We start from the raw sequence: 18,755 nt of genomic DNA on the forward strand, positions 1-18,755 counted from the left end.
AACAATTCATTTTAAGGACATTATACATCGAGTCAATAGTGTGCACATTTCATTGGGCAAAACAGATTATTTATTTTTCTTATTCCCCTTCACTTAGGTTGATGATGTCGATTTAGGCCGGGATTGTCTTCTCAAGGGGCTGTGTGTGTACCTCAATGAGAGAGTTTGTGGTCAGTAGAAGTAATATTTGACCTTTTGATTTTTTTGTTGGGCTTTAAAATATGTATTTATTGAAACACCCAGTGCTTGAATTGGAATAAAAAAGGTGCCAGTACTCTAAATCAGCAACAAGTATTTGGAACAAAGTCATAGTATATCCTATAATGCTGGTGGGTTTGTCTCTTTACTGTATATTTTAGAAAGGCTCACTGTACTTAAACAAAATGACTCAGGGTGCATCTGAGATTAGAGGGGGTGCAGTGGTAAAGTGCTATTTTTATAAGTGGGGAGTGGACCTGACACCCTCTAGTCTAAACAATTGCACGTGGCTGCCACGTTACAGCCACGTGATGCTGTTGTTGTGACAACGTGGCAATTTACGTGGAGGCCACGTGATTTTGTATGGTTGAAATAACGTGGTCACCACATTGAAATGTAACGTTGAAATGTAACGTTCACACCACCTTTAGACCACTTTCTATTTGCAATTATATTTTCTTTCCATTAGCTTTAATTATGTCAAAGTAATCAACACAACTCAAATTTTAATAATACACTTCTTAGACAATTTTATTTGCATTTCAATGGTTCAAATGCATAATACATCATGACACGATTCAAATTGACAGATAGATATATATCAATAAGAAATTCCATAAACCCATAATTAATTTTAGGACATGTAGACAGTAGAATAATATTTTTTATCATATTTCTACAATTATGGAAATGTAAATATTCTCTACAAACTTAAGGTGTATAAGTAACCAGTTTAATTTGTATGTTCCTGAACAAAAGAACATAATGAAGCCATGGTCAAATGTAGTAACACAAAGAGGGATATAAATTATATCAATTGCAATCTCTTTATATGAAGGCATAACAGGTTTACCTAAACTACTTTCTAAGTACCTCAAGGAAATAACCTAACAATAGATAAAACATTGTCCAAGGTAATACAATAATAGCTGGCCAGCTGAACATTTGTGGCTTTCGAACCGAGACCTTGTAGACTAAATGAACATTTACGTTGGTGGCGCTATATGTATTTATTCAGTTATTATATATATGAATGGCAGTAACATGTATCTACTACGTAGGTGAATTTAAATGAAATAAAATATTTATTTATTCAGTTATTATATTTTTTGTACAAGCTGGCCGAAACGTCCGCCCCGACAAATATACCTGGCCAAAACGTCCGTTGGCCGAAACGTCCGTGCACCAATGACCAGGCATAATATGTGAAATGTTAATCTGAATCTGTATCTGTATCGACTGCAGATGCGACGCTCTTCCTTCTCTTTGCAGCAGGTTCCTAAAAAGCAAGAACGCACATTAGGGAATACATGGTATATTAGAAAATAAAATCCTTAATTGTTCCTAATTGATGAGTAGTGATAATGATAACTAACTTTGTGAGAATGCAAAGATTTAAGTACTGATGACACATACTATATGTCAAAGTGGTAAATGTATGTGATATGTAAATGCTTTATTGACAGACATTTGGAGAGATGGACCAAATATTTAAGTAAGTCACTAGAATCCACTATCACCTTGTATTTTGGCCCTCCTTTTTTCTTCGGTGCATATTTGAGATTTTCGGACAGTTGCTCCTCCACCTCGGAAGCCTTGGCTTTAGGATGGTTTTTCAAGCATGCTCCTGTAGGAAAAGTAGCACAAAACTGCTAACCCCAAGCAATGCACGGAAGAAAGGAAGAGTAACAAGTATATGTACAGGTGAAAGAATTAACACTAAAACAACTATTCCTCACAAATCTTATCTAAATAATCCTAAGGCAGTTTTATATTTTAATATTTGTAATTAGAATGGTATTCACAGACGAACACAGGATACATCCCTCAAATCTTTACTGGCACCAAATATTCAAGATGGCCAGACAAATGGGTTTCTTGCTGAACCATTTCCCTCATTATCATGATCACCCACTGGGGACCAGTATCTCGCACTTGGGACCAATATCCCCATTAGCGCCGATGTAGGATCAATATCCCCCATTATCACCCACCTGGGACCATTATCGCTAACCGAGATGATTACCCCCCATGAACAGCTGAAAAATGTACGCGGTAGTATGGCCAAACCCCGGAGAAAAATTAAGAAAATCCAAGATGGCCACAACAATAAAGATATAAAAATAGAATCAGCACCACAATCATGAGGGTTCTTGGGCCATGGATGACCAATACTCATACAAATAAGTAAATTAGAATGTCACATAGTTTTTGAAAGATCCACTAACGAAGATGCAGACCCAGACACGTACCCACTCATGCACATGAAACATAACATCCCCAAAATGGTCGTTTCGGTTATAATAAATGATAATCAACATGTTATATTGAGTATCTCTGGAGTGCATCAGGCGAGCTTCATAAAATACTGAAGAAGCAATTGCATGCCATTTATGACTTAAACACTTACTGATGAGGACCTTGGTGACCGACAGGTCAATCAACGCGTTCTTGCCCTTCTTTCCCTTGAGCCTATACGTTGACCATAAGGCATTGGTTCCCAACTTGGAGAGCATCCTCCGGATGGTGTCTCCGATGTTGTGGCCACCCAAGGAAGTCATATAGCATGTCTGCAATGTAGATAATTAGTTTTCTTAGTAAAAAACCCTTGAGTACATCCAAGTGAAAATGCTAAATTGTCAGATATATATAACAAAGGCAGCATTGAATATAACTACTACAGTTTTGAAATAATTCAGTGGTCCCAATTATGTCTGTCTATCTATCTATCTATCTATCTATCTATCTATCTATCTATCTATCTATCTATCTATCTATCTATCTATCTATCTATCTATCTATCTATCTATCTATCTATCTATGCCTGCCTGCCTGCTGCCTGCTTAGGTGCCTGTCTGCCTGACTGTCCGTCTGCCTGCCTGTTTAGCTGTCTGTGTGCCTGCCTGTCTGTCTGCCTATCTGTCTGTATACCTGTCTGTATGTGTGCCTGCCTGCCTGCCTATCTGTCTTGGTGTCTGCCTATCTGTCTCTTTGGAAGATGGAGTTACTTCTTCATAAAATGTAAGCGATTCTTAACAAAATAAGTTTTTCTTTCACAATGGAACATACCAATTGTCTCTTGAAGGCCTTATCTGTAAGCCTCTCACAAAGCCTATCCAGCTCCTCAGTACTGCTGACAGGGTCTGGTAGTACATCGTCCAACTCCTCTCCTGCTGCTCTGCTGGCACTTGTCAAGAAGCGCAGCATTCTAAGGATTTCCCCCTGTGACTCTTCAAGGTTTTGCATACGCATCAGCATCCTGCTCTGGAATCCTGTAGCAAGATAACACAATTCCACATTTTTAAATACTATGCTTAGAATTTGCATCTATTCACCCACATACATGTATAATGCATTAAGGCAATTGCGACAAATGATTCATTACATTTCATGTTGCGTTGAAGTTAAACACATATTTCAAGCAACGGCAAGTGCTAGATCCCAAGCTAAACGTAAATGGAATGAGAAAAAAATGCGAAAAGGATGCCATAATCATCAATCAATTTGTCTCAAAAGAACACAATGTTTAGAATGAAGAAATCAAAATTGAATATTTTCTGGATCACAATTTTGAAAAATATTCTTGAAGTAAAACTGTTACATTAGGCTTTGTTACCTGTTGGCTCACTTTCATGATTTATTGCAGCAGATGTAGAAGCTCTGGGTGTTGTGGGGGTGCTGAAAACATAACATGAAATTATTACTTCACTGCAGTACATGCCAACAGTAAGCCATAGTTACATGGCATGAGTAGTAACAGAGATTCGCTACAGCTTAATATCAGATTGGTCTAATGTACTACATGTACTAGTCTAAATGCTTTAGCACAGGGTGACTGTACCAATGAATGGCCTAGACCAATCATGGTGAGCAATGAGATATACATGTACGTACTACTCTCAGTAAATACTTGGGTAAAACTACAAAGCCTCAGATTCCTTACCTGGTATGGAAGGGTTGCTTTCCTCCACGATGATCCTCAGACAGTCGTGCACTTGAAGTCATCACTGTATACAGAGATAGTAATGTCATTAATTTATAAATGTCTGTATCAGAATATTTAAATTAATATAAAGTGAAAGGCTAAATGGAGCAAAGTGAAAACAGTGGTGCCCCTTTTGAGTGACCTCATTTTAAGACCACCTCTCTTGGGAGACCACTACAGCATGCACCAATGGCTACACATCCCATGCTATTGAACCTCTTATGAGAGACCACCCTTTATGACAGATCGGTTTGGCTTGGCAGATGGGGTGGTCTCTCAAGAGGACCAATGTATATCATTACTCGAAACAGTTTTTTTTTTTAAATATGAAGACAAATGCACAATGTCAATAGTCCTAAATACCTGATCTTGTGTCACTGTTAGGACACACAGGAGACTGAATTCTATGCCCAGAAATAGACCTGGAAGGGGTACTGGTACTTGGTGATATCGCTCTCGGTGCAGAACAGCCTTAAACAGAATTTAATGAGTGCGGTTATCGATAAAACATTATTAATGCATTTTTCATTAGGACATGAAAGCAATACTTTATTTTCACTGCAAGAAGATACTGCCAAAATATCAATTTACCGGTACTGATCTACCTGGTACTGCATAAATGTCTGTACCAAAAAGTAATCATTGTTCTATATGTCAAAATAGCCCATAGTTAGCCAGTTAGATACTGTGTTTAAGAAAAGGTTGGACCTCCTGGGAATAAAATTAGCATACAAGCAAATGCTGTTTTTTTCCTTTTGTGACTCAAGCTTCATGTTGAAACTAAAATAATTGAAATTAACAGTTGAGGATATAGCTCTACTTGATCCTTGTGCCAACCTCATTTACCATTTGTCCGTTGAGGAGGTGTTGGTAGCTCGGCCAGAACTAGAGCAGGGACACTGTCACTTGCCTCCAGTATCTCCCCTTCTTCGTCTGTATTAACATTATTTAATAAAGATTAACAGGTGAAGTGAAGCACCACATTTAATAAAGAAAACTGAAAGGGTTAATATTTCTTATTCCGTTGAACTGTTTTTCTATTAATTTGTGGCAATTATGAAGCCATATATGTCGTCACATATTTAAATATACTCTTATGCCCAATTCTCTGTATTTACCATCAGCATCTTCAGTTTCTGAAACCTGAAACTTTGCAGGCTTCTTAGTTTTCCGTCGACATTCTTCTGTGTCAGTCTCTACATTGGAGGTATCCTCAGCCTTTCTCGCCCTTTCTTGAGCCTTCTCATAGGTGTCTGAAGTTGGAAACAATATGTTATATTAAGAGACCTGATATACTGACAAGGTAATAAAATTAACGTCATTCTGTTTCCTTTTTTCACTTCAATTTATTACAGTTCCCGCTTAGTACACAAAACTAGCATGAATTATGTACTTAATCTAACATTTCAAACTGTAAATATTAAATGCTTCCTACCTCCAAATGAAAATATCCTAACTTCATAAAGCTTCCATTTCTCTTTGTCAGGCAGCTCCCCTCTCCTGGCTTTTGAAGAGGCTCCACCCCTTGCTGGCCAATAGCAACACAGACGCTGAAATATAACAACAGCGACTGAATGTAGTTTAAATGTTTTAATGAATTGCGTAGTGATATACAGTGGTCCTGTATTGAGATCAAGGGCTATACATCCCATGTTATTGAAACTCTTATGAGAAGTGACCTCTCTTAAGAGACCACTTTTTTGGCCCAAGGGGTGGTCTCACGAGGCCTGTAGATAGTAAAGATGATAAAAGCTTAAGGCGCAGTCACCGAAATGTCACTAACACCCCCCCCCCCCCCCCCCCCCCTTGACTCCTGACTAGTACACCTCCACTGAGTGTGGAGGGAGTGGAAAAGTGCGTCCACCAGTGGGAAAAAGGGCCAAAATTCCTCTAAAGGGGGAAGAAAAGCCCCCTAGACACCACCGCCCCAACCAACCACATATGTGAAACGCTTTAAGTTCCATTTTTTATCAAACGGCTGCAAACCCATATATTTGACAATGTTCCAAGTACATGCATGTATTTACTTACATCTCTTGTTGACTGTATCCATGACTTGTGGACGACTTCAACAGCCATCTCGTCCACAAACTCTACTACAACAAATTCGCCCGACATCTTTTACCTGAAGACCAAGACACAAAAGCTGTTTATCACTAAGCTTACTATCATATATTTAATTGCTACATCATCTGTGGTATACTTTGGATAAACTATAACCCATGCAGAACAACTAAATACTTGCAAACTTTGTAGCAGTGGTGCTTATTGAAATGAAATAATGCACTTAACTATTATAATCCATGCAGAATGGTAAGAAACACCGCCTTTCTGCCATTCCCTTTCTCAACCATGATGGCTTTAGTGTGGAGGCTTTTTCTTGTCAGGAGCTTCATGCAGCTGTCGTTCAAGTGGATGCAATATACTCCAATAATCTGGGAATCGCAGGGCTCCATGAAGACAGATTCAGTTCTGTTGTACACCCTGCACAACACTTTCTTATTTCCCTCTTCATCTTTCTCATTTGATAAAGCCACCGCCTCACAACAAGATGGACCATCCAAAATAAATGCATTGTTCGGCTTCTGTAGTTGCATGGTGCTTTCTGCCCTTGTCAAACATGTTGTGCATGGAGCGTTTTCCAACTCGTGAATCCTTTTCACAATCTGTGCCAGGGCATTCTTCCCAGAACGGACCATTCTCTTCATCTTATGGAGGTAGTTTTCAAATGGGAAGGCCGCACAGCTGTCCAGGCTTCCAAACCGCTCAGCATCAGCGGATATGTGGAGCATGACATGCACGTTGTACACAAGGAACTCCTTGCCATAGAGTTCACGACCCCTCCGTACAAAGTAGACTAAAAGGTTGTGAGCATACTCCTTATGAATTTGCACAAGAGTTGGTGAAACAAGAATGCACATAGCAACAGATATGGCCATGAAATGATCATAAAGGTAATTCCTAAGAATGCCTTTGAGCACCAGCTTTCCTGTATACAGCAAAAATTGACGGTACTCAGTAGCTTTCCATCTTTCAATATCTCCAAGGCCTCTGGGTTTCCGCGCAAAACTATTTGGAATACACCTCCGAAGGTCCAGAAGTTTTTCACTGATTTCTTCTATGTGTGTCGCAGGGAGCCTCATTTCCTTTTTGCCTCTGACCCACAGAAGAATTAGCCTTCGTGTGACCCCAAGACAGGCCTGGTGCATATAATCCATTGAAAATACATTCACAGCATCCACTTGAAGAATAGTGAAAGGGGAAACTCCTTTATGGTGTTCTTCTTGAGACTGATCCCTGAATGACTGGTTTGTTCTTAGCACAATGTTGTCAATGTCTTGGTATGTCAGCCTGCCATACCAAACACCTCTCTGCGTACATTTTTCACAACCGTAGTATCCAGAATACTGTTTTGTAGCCCGCACCATTGCTTTTGCAGGAGCATCGCAAACGATGCACTTCAGTATCACTTGAATTGCATTGTCCTTGTACTGAATGCCATGTTGCAAGATGTGATTCAATTCTGTTATTGTGTCAAGTAAGAAATCTAAATTGCTTGGTTTTGAATTGCCACATGTTATGGCAACAGGGAAGACAGTGACTGGTTCCATCATTATTGCACACAAGACTGGCCACACACATGTATTTGAGCTGCGGAAAAGAGGGAGACCATCGATATTGAAAGAAATTTCAATGCTGTCTGTATTGTGCAGTATTTCCTGGGGGTACTTGTCCAAGGTCTTCACCAAGGAATCTTCAAGTCCCAAATATACATAACTCATGCCCGATTTTTCTTCAGTTGTCACCTTCTTGTCTGTTTTTAATAACGTACGAGCTGTTGATGGCAGATTCTTATGTCCAATCTTCTTGAACACTTTGAGTAGGTCATCTACTGCCATATGTTTTATTTGGTGTGCATTGACCCATGGCACTAAGTATTCAGCTACCGGTACATGTTGTTCTTCTTCTTCTGATTCAGATGAAAGGATGACTGGATTTGCGTCAATGAAGTCCCACATTGACCCATCATCATCGCTCTCAGCATCAGCATTTTGTCCATTTTCTTCTTCCACAGACTCGCTTTCCAAAGTAACATGTTCGTTCATTGGAACATCAGCTGCCTCATCTGAATTGCATGCAACATCTAACACAAAGTCAGTAATGTCACCATCACTGTCACTGTGTCTTGTCTGGACCTTTTTATTCATACGTGATGCCGATCTTTGGGCTGAAACACACTTTCTATTGTATTGTGTACGACGCCGCCTCTTCTCATCCATTTTGCTGCAAAACAAGATTGCGCATGAATATGATCAAATTAAAATAAAAAAACATGCCCATGCAGGGGTGGATCCAGGAATTGAAAATAGGGGGGGGGGGGCAAGCCCCCTGGATACACTACTGCCATGCACCACTGCCTGCACGGTAAGATTGTATGTTCCTCATTTCTTTTAAGTTAAGAATATGAGCGATCAACAAATATTACTACTTTTTGCCCCATTGCAATTTGTACAAGGTTTAGTTGCAAATGCTGATGGAAGACTATTGATTACTTCAGGATGTTACTTTTTCCAACTTAATCAACTTAAATAAATTCAGGGCAAAAGATAATCATAAAAACATAATTTCAACTGGCTGAAAACTATCAACCAATGTCCATTCAAAAACATAAAGAGTCTGTTACTCTGAAAAGTTGAATTTTGCATAGATCTAGACTACATAAAAAAAAAATATATATATATAGCAGCCATAATTTAGCATCCTCTAGCTTTCTTGATGGAAATTCACTAAAAATCTGCAGTGTTCAACTTCACATTGTCATCTAAATTACCCTTCTAAAGTTCTATAACCTTAAATACCAACTTCTAGCATTGAAGGACCTAAACACAGTGTGTACCTGTGTTTAGGTCTTTCTTAGCCAACTTCATGCTCTATTATTAATCTACAATAAAGAGCCAGCGACGGATCCAAAGGGGGCGGGGGGTGCATTGCAGCAAGGGGCGCATGCCCCCCCCCCCCCCCCATATGTGTTGTCCTAGACTGTGTAATTTCAGACCAGGATGTCCCTATTAAACTTGTGGTTGCCCCCCCCCCCCCCCCCCTATTGGTCGCCGAAATCACATACAGTCAAGCTGTGTCCACAGTCAAGCTGTGTCCACGTATGCATGCATATACTATTACTATGGCCCAACACTACGAGACTGCCAACGAAGCACAGCACTGGTCGCCCTACTCCTGGTGCCCGCCCCCCCGCCCCTGCCACCAAAACAGTACCACTCTATGTCCAGCCCCCCCCCCCCCCCCCCTCCTCCTCCTCCTCCTCCCGCCCGCCACAACTACAGATACATGCCTGCCTTACCGATCTACGTCCACACTCTCCCTCTCCTCCTCCCGCCCGCCACAACTAGTCTACAGACATTGGCGCGACGCGGTAACTTTGCTGGCTCGCTGCCAACTTTGCTGCAGCCTCTTGGAACTAACTAACTGTATGATCACTGTTGACTCTCGAGTGGTTGTAAAACTACTATAATCTGATAATGGCGGTTACGAGGGCTGGGCGCAGCGTGGGCGCGCGTGGCTAGCTCTATTAGGCTTGCCCATGGTCAGCCTGTCGTAAATTCCTTTACATTCCCATAGAGTACGTTCGTCTATTAACTGGGTAGTCGCTATCTATTGAAAAGTCGGGACATAACTCAACCAGATATAGATCTCCCACGGATTTAATGTAAGCTTTGTTCACACAGCCCAGCGGCCCTGCTGAGAAAAACAACATGGAGGCCGAGTCCGAGATTAGGCCACACATGAGGCCACAAGGCACCTGCTTAATTTCGGCAGAAAAAGTGTAAAATATGCTGAGAGCTGTGCATAGAACACTCCCCCATATGTTCATGACCCGAATTACAAAACTTTAAAAAAGGATGGCTTCCTTACCTGCAAGTATATATTGAAAGTTCTTGACTTGAATAAAAAAAACGAGGTTTAGGCCTAACCAGCGCCGTATAGATAGCCGTATAGATAGAAGAGTTACGACAGCGGAAGTCCAAAAACGGTTATCGTCACGTGGTTCATGCAGACGAGAATCGTTCACCGGAAGTTCATGGCGGGCAATGTGAATGCATTGATAACAGGAGATAGAACTTCGACTTTTGGTAATTATTAGTGAATAAAGGTTTTGATTTGCAATATTTATACAACAAATCGATATGTGTATGTATTTACATCAATATGTTTTAAAAAATAAAATAGAATTTGCTAATATTAAGTGATAATATTAGGATTAGTGTGAACAACTAGTTTACATGTTAGGCTAACAGTGCCTTGGTTAAAGAGCCTGTTGCTGTTTATTTATAGCTTTGAATTCTTTCAAACCAATATTATCTTCTTAAACTTGTATAGTAGTCAGGAGCATCACTTTCTAATGTTTATTGATATATTTAGAGGGAGGGGATCTAAAGGAATGCTTCAAAATTCAGATTAGATTAATTTCTACCATTTTCTTAAATTCATGGTAGTTTCAGTAATCCCATGGTAATTGAGGACACAAGTTATCTAAATGACTAATGTCATCTTTATGGCTTTCAGAAAGGACAGGAGACCGACAGGTGACTATCAAAGGACTAGCAGCAGCAGCAGCAGCAGCAGCAGCAGCATGATGATGATGATGATGTTAAATGTGTTGTTTTAGGAACATCCATTGCAAATACATGGAATTCAATAAACATTGAATAGCATATCATGCAGTTTGTCTGTGCCTTTTCCTCCGTGTTGTCCTGGTTTGCTGTGCTGCCTCCTAGTCGCCACCATGGTTTGCTGTGCTGCCTGGGGATGCTCAAATCGCTCTGAGAAAGGAGTACGAATGTACGGCTTCCCCACTGACACAGAGCGGAGGAAAAAATGGCTGGCACAAGTCAGCAGGAGCAATTTCATGACCAACAGCAAAAAAATATGTGAGGTTAGGTTATTGTATACAAACACTGCATTTGCACTTTTTCACAAAACGAAAACCACACACTTGGGAAAGCTTAATGTTTTGTTTAATACAAAAAAACAGGGAAAGGCTTGAAAAACACTGAGAGTTGAGACTCAGGGTGCAGGGTGAGGGTTTCAGTGCAGGTATTCAGGCTCCATTGAATCCCCCTCTGGTTCTTGTGCTGAAAGAGGGAGTAACAGACAGGAGAAAGGGTTATACACACCTATATAGCACACCTATTGGATGGGAAATTGCCTTGGGGAGATAAGGTGTGGTCTTTGTTCCCAACTGAAGTTATGGAACTTTATTATTTGTGAGTTTAACAAAGTATGACAAATGGCATCAGTAACAGATGTGATATGAATTTCTATAAAGTTGTCTCACATTCTTGGTCATATTTTATATACAGTATATAATGAGTATAACATGTCCAGTAAGTATAAAGTGTTTCCTAATACTGTGTATTCAACCACTATGGTATAGTGTATGGTACTATGGTATGGTATAGCTTAATCTGTTATCTGTAAACGTTCCCTAAATCCACTAATTTAGGGATAATCCACTGACATCCTTTAATACACATGTTAATTTGAATCAGATGTACTGATAATATCCGCAATATAAATCTTTAAGCTTCTTCTTACCTTTAAAAGTCCGTCACGAACGGTCTATTATGCTGCAACTCTACAGCTCTGCTAGCCTTGGCGCTAACTTCCGGGGAACGATTGAGAGGCTCCACGATCCGCCATTGCTGTAAAAAAGTGGTCCATTGGAGTGAACGGAGATGACATAACTCTCAGTCTATACGGCGCTGGGCCTAACGTTCCAGAGATTGACAGCGTGTCCTCGTTTTCGCAGATCCGTTTAACCGTTTGTAGGTCGCTGAATGGCATTAATTTTAACCAGCGCTAGTGGGGGCATCGAGGGACAGGAAAGGGTGTCGAACTGGGAAAAACGATCGAATAACTGTCTGTTTTGCAAAATACATCCCATCTTCTGGGAGAATAGATGGATATTTGAGGGACTATATAATTTGTATGCGTATGGATCGACCAGGATGTGAAGTGGTAAATCCAGAACACTGAGAAAAGGCGCGAACGAAATTTGCCGTGATTGGTTGAATTCTTAGGCTGGTGAGAGCATATACAGTTATAAACATCAACAGCAACAAATGGACGAACAATATTCAACTACATAATAGAGTAGACTACATCTATTTGCATACAAATCATATGTATGTGCACCCACTTGCATGGAAAGGAAAACGTTATATTTCAACGTGGCCACAACGTGGTATTTATACGTTATATTTCAACGTGGCCACAACGTGGTATTTTCTTTGTAAAACCACCGAAGTAATATTTTTTGCACAAATTACTATCCTTCAAACTCATATTCTGACAAAAAGGAAATAAATAAATAAATCTATAACATTAAACAAATCAGTATTTTTAGACGGGTGCTTGTGGTGAACCACAACGTTGGGGCCACGTGGCTACCACGTTGTGCACACTTAGACGGGTGCTTGTGGTGAACCACAACGTTGGGGCCACGTGGCTACCACGTTGTGCACAGTGCCACCAAACTACCACTTTTAGGCCACGTGGTGGCAACGTGGCGTGTTAGCTGGGGGGGGGGTCCGGGGGCATGCTCCCCCGGGAACATTTTTTTTTAAATATTGAAGTTAGATGCATCAATCTGGTGCACTTTGAGAGCAAAATGAAGAGATATATGGATACCTCTCAACATCCATAATGAAACAACTGTAAACAGATTTACTTTTTCTTTATGGATATAAAAGAAAGTAAAGCTTGATTCCTACTGGCTGGTTAAATGACTCCTCGTCCCTGAGGCCACTACCAGTTTTTTGTGCCATTTTGCTGGATTTATTTGTCAATAGCGTTACTGCACAAAGTGATAGCCCTCTAGTTTAAATCTACTACCCAAAAAGAAACATATGGAGATGGGTTACTATTTAAAAAAAATTGCAAATCTATTTGGGAACAGTGGGGCCGGGCCTCAAATCCTATAGGGGGGTCTGCGTGCGACGACCTGGGTCTCTGAGCGGGGAAAGGACAGAATTAGTTGGGTGTCGTCAGCGTAGCAGTGGTATGAAAAACCATGCGGGCTAATGACAGACCCGAGCGAGTTTGTGTACAGGGAGAAGAGGAGGGGACCAAGAACCGAGCCCTGAGGGACCCCTGTAGTTAATTGACAAGGATCGGACTCGGACCCTCTCCAAGTAACCCTGTAGGTGCGGTCGTTGAGGTATGAGGTGAGGAGGGAAAGTGCAGTGCCTGAAACTCCAAGTTCTTGGACAGTGCGAAGGAGGATCCGATGGTTCACCGTGTCGAATGCAGCAGACAGGTCTGCCAGAGACCCACTGAGATAACTTAAACTAAGTTAACTATCTAAAGACTCAGAGAGTAATTTACCTCACCAGAGCTGTAGTTTTCAGCCTCTCAGTCTGACAGCAAAGGACTCTCCCTCCACCTTGTTGTTGAAACAGCTCATTATATCCGTTAGCGCAGCTAGCTAGCACCAGATGTTAACAACAATACACGTAACCGGTGCGCGCGCTTTCTCGCTCGCTCGCGCCACACATACACCAACACACACCCTCCCGAGCTTGAATGACACACAGAGACCAATCGAGGGCATTAGTATGATCTGTATGAAAGTGGCAATGTCGGCAGGCCACGTCATGTAGACAGCCAGTCACCCTCTGTGAGGCAGAGTCAGACCCAAATTTGCGCTGCGTTGTGTTTACAATATATACGTATATTGCCGGCGGCTGAGTACTGGCATTTTACTGAGTACCGGCACCTTGCCGGTACTCAGTAAGAAGTGCCGGTACCACATGGGTAAAAATCAGAAGTGCCGGTACTGCGTACCGGTGAGTACCGGCCCAATTCAAGCACTGGAAACACCACATAGTATATAGCCTAAAGTATGTGAACATCCCTGTTTTTTGTTTAATAGCCAGACTATACTGAAAAGCTAGAGGGCTTTTAATTTAAAACGGATACAGGAAATGAAAGATCTTTTATCGGGACAGACATGAGTATATCAGATAACAAGGAGGCTTAAAAGTACAGACATCTTACAAAATGTACTTGTTAAACACAGGGACTTAGTAATGGGTATATATATGTATTGATTTGTTAGATCTCACTCTGTTCCTTATGTGACTGTGCACGCTGCAGGCAGAAGATGAAGACGTCATTCTGCGGTCCATTCAGGGGATTACAGTGGGACTTTATGTTGTCAAACACAATTCCACCATGAGACCAGAGGACAGATGAGACCAGAGGACAGATTGTCCTGGAAGGCCAACAGGTACTAACTGATGTGGACAACATTGCATTAGCTGCTACCATGCTGTTTGGATTAATGTTTGCAATGAACCTGAACCACCCCCCTAAACTGAAGTGCACGTTCGAAGTGCTCCAGCAAATGTTAATGGAGCTAGACGGCAACATGCTTTCCAAGAAAGCCCAAGCGTTTAAAAACAAACTATTTGAGTGAGCTGTTGCCATGGACCATTGTGCACTTTTACAGCATTCATACTGGGCTTTCATCGATACAACTGTCTTGCACTTCCTTTGCTCATGTTTTTTGCTTGATTTGCATGTTTCAGAAATGTGTGTTTTTCCTGGGGTCATATGTTTTCAGAATGTACCACTTTTCATGTGTTTCAGAATGTACTAATTGCGCTACTTCAAAATGTCAGTTCTTGTTTTTATTTGTAATACTTTCTTTAGTGCATATGTGGTGAGAAACCAGGCCATTATTATACGTTCATGTATTTTTCCAAAGCAATGCCATTGCTTTTTTGCATTAAAGCGCCCTTTCATATTAGCAGGTTACTATTTAAATAATGGATTTGCAAGAACATTTCCTTTTTTGGCTAGGCGTTGACATTTTCTGTTAATTGTTTACTATGAATGAGTTACAAAAATAAGCCTTTCTTTGCCGTTTGGCACAATAAACCTTTATTTTGGTCGGGATAATAGTTTCCTTTAAGCTTCCTTGCTGTGTTCTAACACAATAATGTACATGGATCACAAACATTTTCTATTTCTTCTATTTCTTTATTTTCAATGTATTTGGTAATTCTCCTGGGGCTGCATGATGGAGAAACCAAAAGCTCATCTGGATGTGTGGTGGTTGTTAATATTGTTTTATCTTTTGAGAAAAATACATGAATGTTGTTCAAAGAAATGTGTTTGCCTTTATTGACTATTTGTTTTAAAATGTTATGATAAATGCTGTAGATATAAGAGATTAGGATGCATCCTGTTGAAGAATGTACAACATACCTCTATTCACATGCAATAAATAATCGTATGTACCCCTTGAGCACTAGGTAGATTAAACAGAAAAATATAGCATGTAGTTTAAACAAAACATTAATGTGGCTTTAACAGGTACAAATGAAATATACTGAGTATATTAAAAGCCTAAAATGAACATAAAAAGTAATGTTGGTTAAACATAGGGTAAATGATTATACCTAATATTAAAGGAAATATTCACATTAACATAACAATTTCATGTTTATTTGACATAATATAGTTGTGTGTCTTTAACATAATGGAATAGTTTTGAGTACACATGTTTTTAATATGTGCAACCGATGTCCATGTTAAAATCATGTGAATCCAACAGCCTTTTTTGTCAGTGTGGTTTGAGGGCTTTGAGGGACTCTCAGCCTGCTTCGGGAGCTTTGGGAGGCCCTCAGCCTGCTTCGGGGGATTTGGGGGACTCTCAGCCTGCTTCAGAGGCTTTGAGGAACCCTCAGCCTGCATCGGAGTCTTTTTGGGGCCCTCAGTGGAGTTCTCCGCTGCTGTTGTCTCGAGTCTTTTCTGGAGTTTTCTCAATCAATCAATCAATCAATGTTTATTTATATAGCCCAATATCACAAATGTTACATTTGTCTCAGTGGACTTCACAGTTTGTACAGAATATCAGTATGACAATACGACACCCTCTGTCCTTAGACCCTCACATCGTACAAGGAAAAACTTCCAGAGAAAACCCCACAGTTTAAAGGGAAAAATGGGAGAAACCTCAGGGAGAGCAACAGAGGAGGGATCCCTCTCCCAGGACGGACAGACGTGCAATAGATGCCGTGTGTAAATTGAAAAGATAATACATTTGCAACATAGGTAGTCCAAATGTTTTGAAATGCATGTGTGTATAATAAGAAGATGAATCCACGAGGATATCCATCCAGGACTTATGATCCAGGACCACAGCCACGACTCAAGATCCAGGACTCGCAATCCATGACACAGGACCGCAGGATCATCCATGACTCCGGATCCCGGCGTATATAGACACCAAAAAGAAAGAAATTTGGGGAAGCTGGGTTAATCGGAACATGAGAGTACACAGGTATAGACAGAGAGAAGGAAGAAGTAAGATGTCCCCCGACAAACTAAGCCTATATCAGCAAAACTAGGGGCTGAATCTAATCAGCCCTAACTATAAGCTTTATCAAAAAGGAAGGTCTTAAGCGCACTCTTAAAAACGGATAGGGTGTCTGCCGTCCGAACACAAACTGGAAGCTGATTCCACAAAAGTGGAGCTTGATAAGAAAAGGCTCTGGCTCCCATTGTACTTTTAGAGACTCTAGGAACAACCAACAACCCTGCATTCTTGGAACGCAATGCCCTAGTAGGACAATAGGGTATAATGAGTTCTTTAAGGTAAGATGGCGCCTGCCCATTAAGGGCTTTGTAGGCGAGAAGAAGAATTTTAAATTCTATCCTGTGTTCTATAGGGAGCCAGTGTAAGGCAGCCAGAACAGGAGTAATGTGGTCCCTTTTCCTAACTCTGGTTAGTACACGAGCTGCAGCATTTTGAATCAACTGAAGCAACTTGACTGACTTCTTGGTACACCCTGATAATAAGGAGTTACAATAATCCAGCCTTGAAGTAACAAATGCATGGACTAGTTTCTCTGCATCGTTTTGAGGCAAGATATGCCTGATTTTTGCAATGTTACGTAGATGGAAGTAGGCGGTCCTTGAAATGGATTTTATGTGGGTGTTAAAGGATAAATCCTGATCAAATATAACACCAAGATTCCTTACAGTCTCACTGGAGGCCAAATTAATGCCATCCATAGTTAATATATCTTTAGATAATTTGTTTCGTAGATTCTTCGGGCCAAGTACAATAACTTCAGTTTTGGTCGTGTTTAACATCAAAACATTTAAGGTCATCCACGTTTTTAAGTCCTTGAGGCAGTCTTGAATTTTATTTAGATGATTAATTTCATCAGGCTTGATTGATAAATATAGTTGAGTATCATCCGCATAACAATGAAAGTTTACAGAATGATTCCTTATAATATTGCCTAACGGAAGCATATATAGGGTGAACAAAATAGGTCCAAGCACTGAGCCCTGTGGCACTCCATGGCTAACTTTGGTTTGCATGGAAGATTCATCGTTGACACGTACAAACTGAGAGCGTTCAGATAGATAAGACCTAAACCAGCCTAAAGCAGTTCCCTGTATGCCAACTAAGTGCTCTAGTCTTTGCAATAGGATATCATGGTCGATAGTATCAAATGCAGCACTAAGATCGAGCAAGACAAGAATAGAGACAAGTCCCTTGTCAGAGGCTATTAGAATGTCATTTGTGACTTTAACCAGAGCTGTCTCTGTGCTATGTTGTGTTCTAAAGCCAGATTGAAAATCTTCAAATAAATCATAGTTTCTTAAGTAATCACACAGCTGTTTTGCGACTGCTTTCTCAAGAATTTTTGAGAGGAACGGAAGATTAGAAATAGGTCTATAGTTGGCTAAAACCTCTGGATCGAGGTTGTGCTTTTTAAGAAGCGGTTTTATCACTGCTACTTTGAATGATTTTGGAACATAGCCTGATAATAAAGACATATTCATAATATTTAATAAAGAAGTGCTAATTAATGGAAAAACTTCTTTTAACAGCTTAGTTGGAATCGGGTCTAAGATACACGTTGATGGTTTAGAAGAGAGAATCATTGAATTTAATTGTTCAAGGTTTATGGCTGAAAAGCATTCTAGTTTACTATCTAGTGTAATATTATTAGAACGTACGTTTCCGGGAGCTGTTGATAACACTATACTGGTCAAAGGCAAGAGGTCATTGATTTTGTTTCTAAGAGTAACAATTTTATCGTTAAAAAAGCACATAAAATCATTACTACTGAGTGCTATGGGAATAGAAGGCTCAGTCGAGCTGTGGCTCTCTGTCAGCCTGGCTACAGTGCTGAAAAGAAATCTTGCATTATTCTTATTCTCATCTATTAATGAAGAGTAGTATGCTGCTCTCGCTTTACGCAGTGCTTTCTTATATTCATTGAGAGTAATATGCCAAATTAAACGAGATTCTTCAAGTTTAGTGGAACGCCATATCCTTTCAAGTTGTCTCGACTTTTGCTTTATTTTGCGGGTTTCGGCATTATGCCATGGAGCTAATCTATGTTGTTTTATTTTCTTCTTTTTCAAAGGAGCAACAGAGTCTAATTTTATTCGCAGCGCATCTGTAGCACTATCAACAACATGATCAATTTGGGGTGGTGTACATTTTGTATAAGTTTCCTCC

The 18,755-nt window shown here is 40.3% G+C and overlaps 1 protein-coding gene and 1 long non-coding RNA gene across 4 annotated transcripts; one reads left to right on the top strand and one right to left on the bottom strand.

The window, feature by feature from the left end:
- Nucleotides 1-771: 771 nt before the first annotated feature.
- On the bottom strand, nt 772-10,153 carry LOC307020805 (uncharacterized protein). Of its 3 annotated transcripts, XM_079652388.1 has the most exons (11): nt 6,215-9,116; nt 5,619-5,733; nt 5,302-5,436; nt 5,030-5,116; nt 4,547-4,654; nt 4,142-4,205; nt 3,815-3,876; nt 3,268-3,470; nt 2,609-2,768; nt 1,719-1,825; nt 772-1,477 (listed from the first exon to the last, which is right to left on the bottom strand). In XM_079652388.1, the coding sequence occupies exons 1-11, from the start codon at nt 6,299-6,301 to the stop codon at nt 1,412-1,414; spliced, it is 1,194 nt and encodes a 397-aa protein (XP_079508514.1). In that variant the 5' UTR covers nt 6,302-9,116; the 3' UTR covers nt 772-1,411. The 3 variants fall into 3 exon arrangements, with proteins under 3 accessions (XP_079508514.1, XP_079508512.1, XP_079508513.1); XM_079652386.1 differs by lacking the exons at nt 772-1,477; nt 1,719-1,825 and adding an exon at nt 10,115-10,153 and having other exon boundaries at nt 2,352-2,768; nt 6,215-6,308; XM_079652387.1 differs by lacking the exons at nt 772-1,477; nt 1,719-1,825 and having other exon boundaries at nt 2,352-2,768; nt 6,215-6,308; nt 6,476-9,122.
- Nucleotides 10,154-10,237: 84 nt separating this feature from the next.
- Nucleotides 10,238-18,662, top strand: LOC307020806. The gene is made up of 2 exons (XR_013802985.1): nt 10,238-10,332; nt 10,766-18,662. It is a non-coding gene; the product is annotated as an uncharacterized lncRNA (long non-coding RNA).
- The last annotated feature ends 93 nt before the right edge of the window (nt 18,663-18,755 follow it).

The sequence above is a fragment of the Notothenia rossii genome (assembly GCF_949606895.1).
Source record: "Notothenia rossii genome assembly, chromosome: 9".
NCBI classification, from domain to species: Eukaryota; Metazoa; Chordata; class Actinopteri; order Perciformes; family Nototheniidae; genus Notothenia; species Notothenia rossii.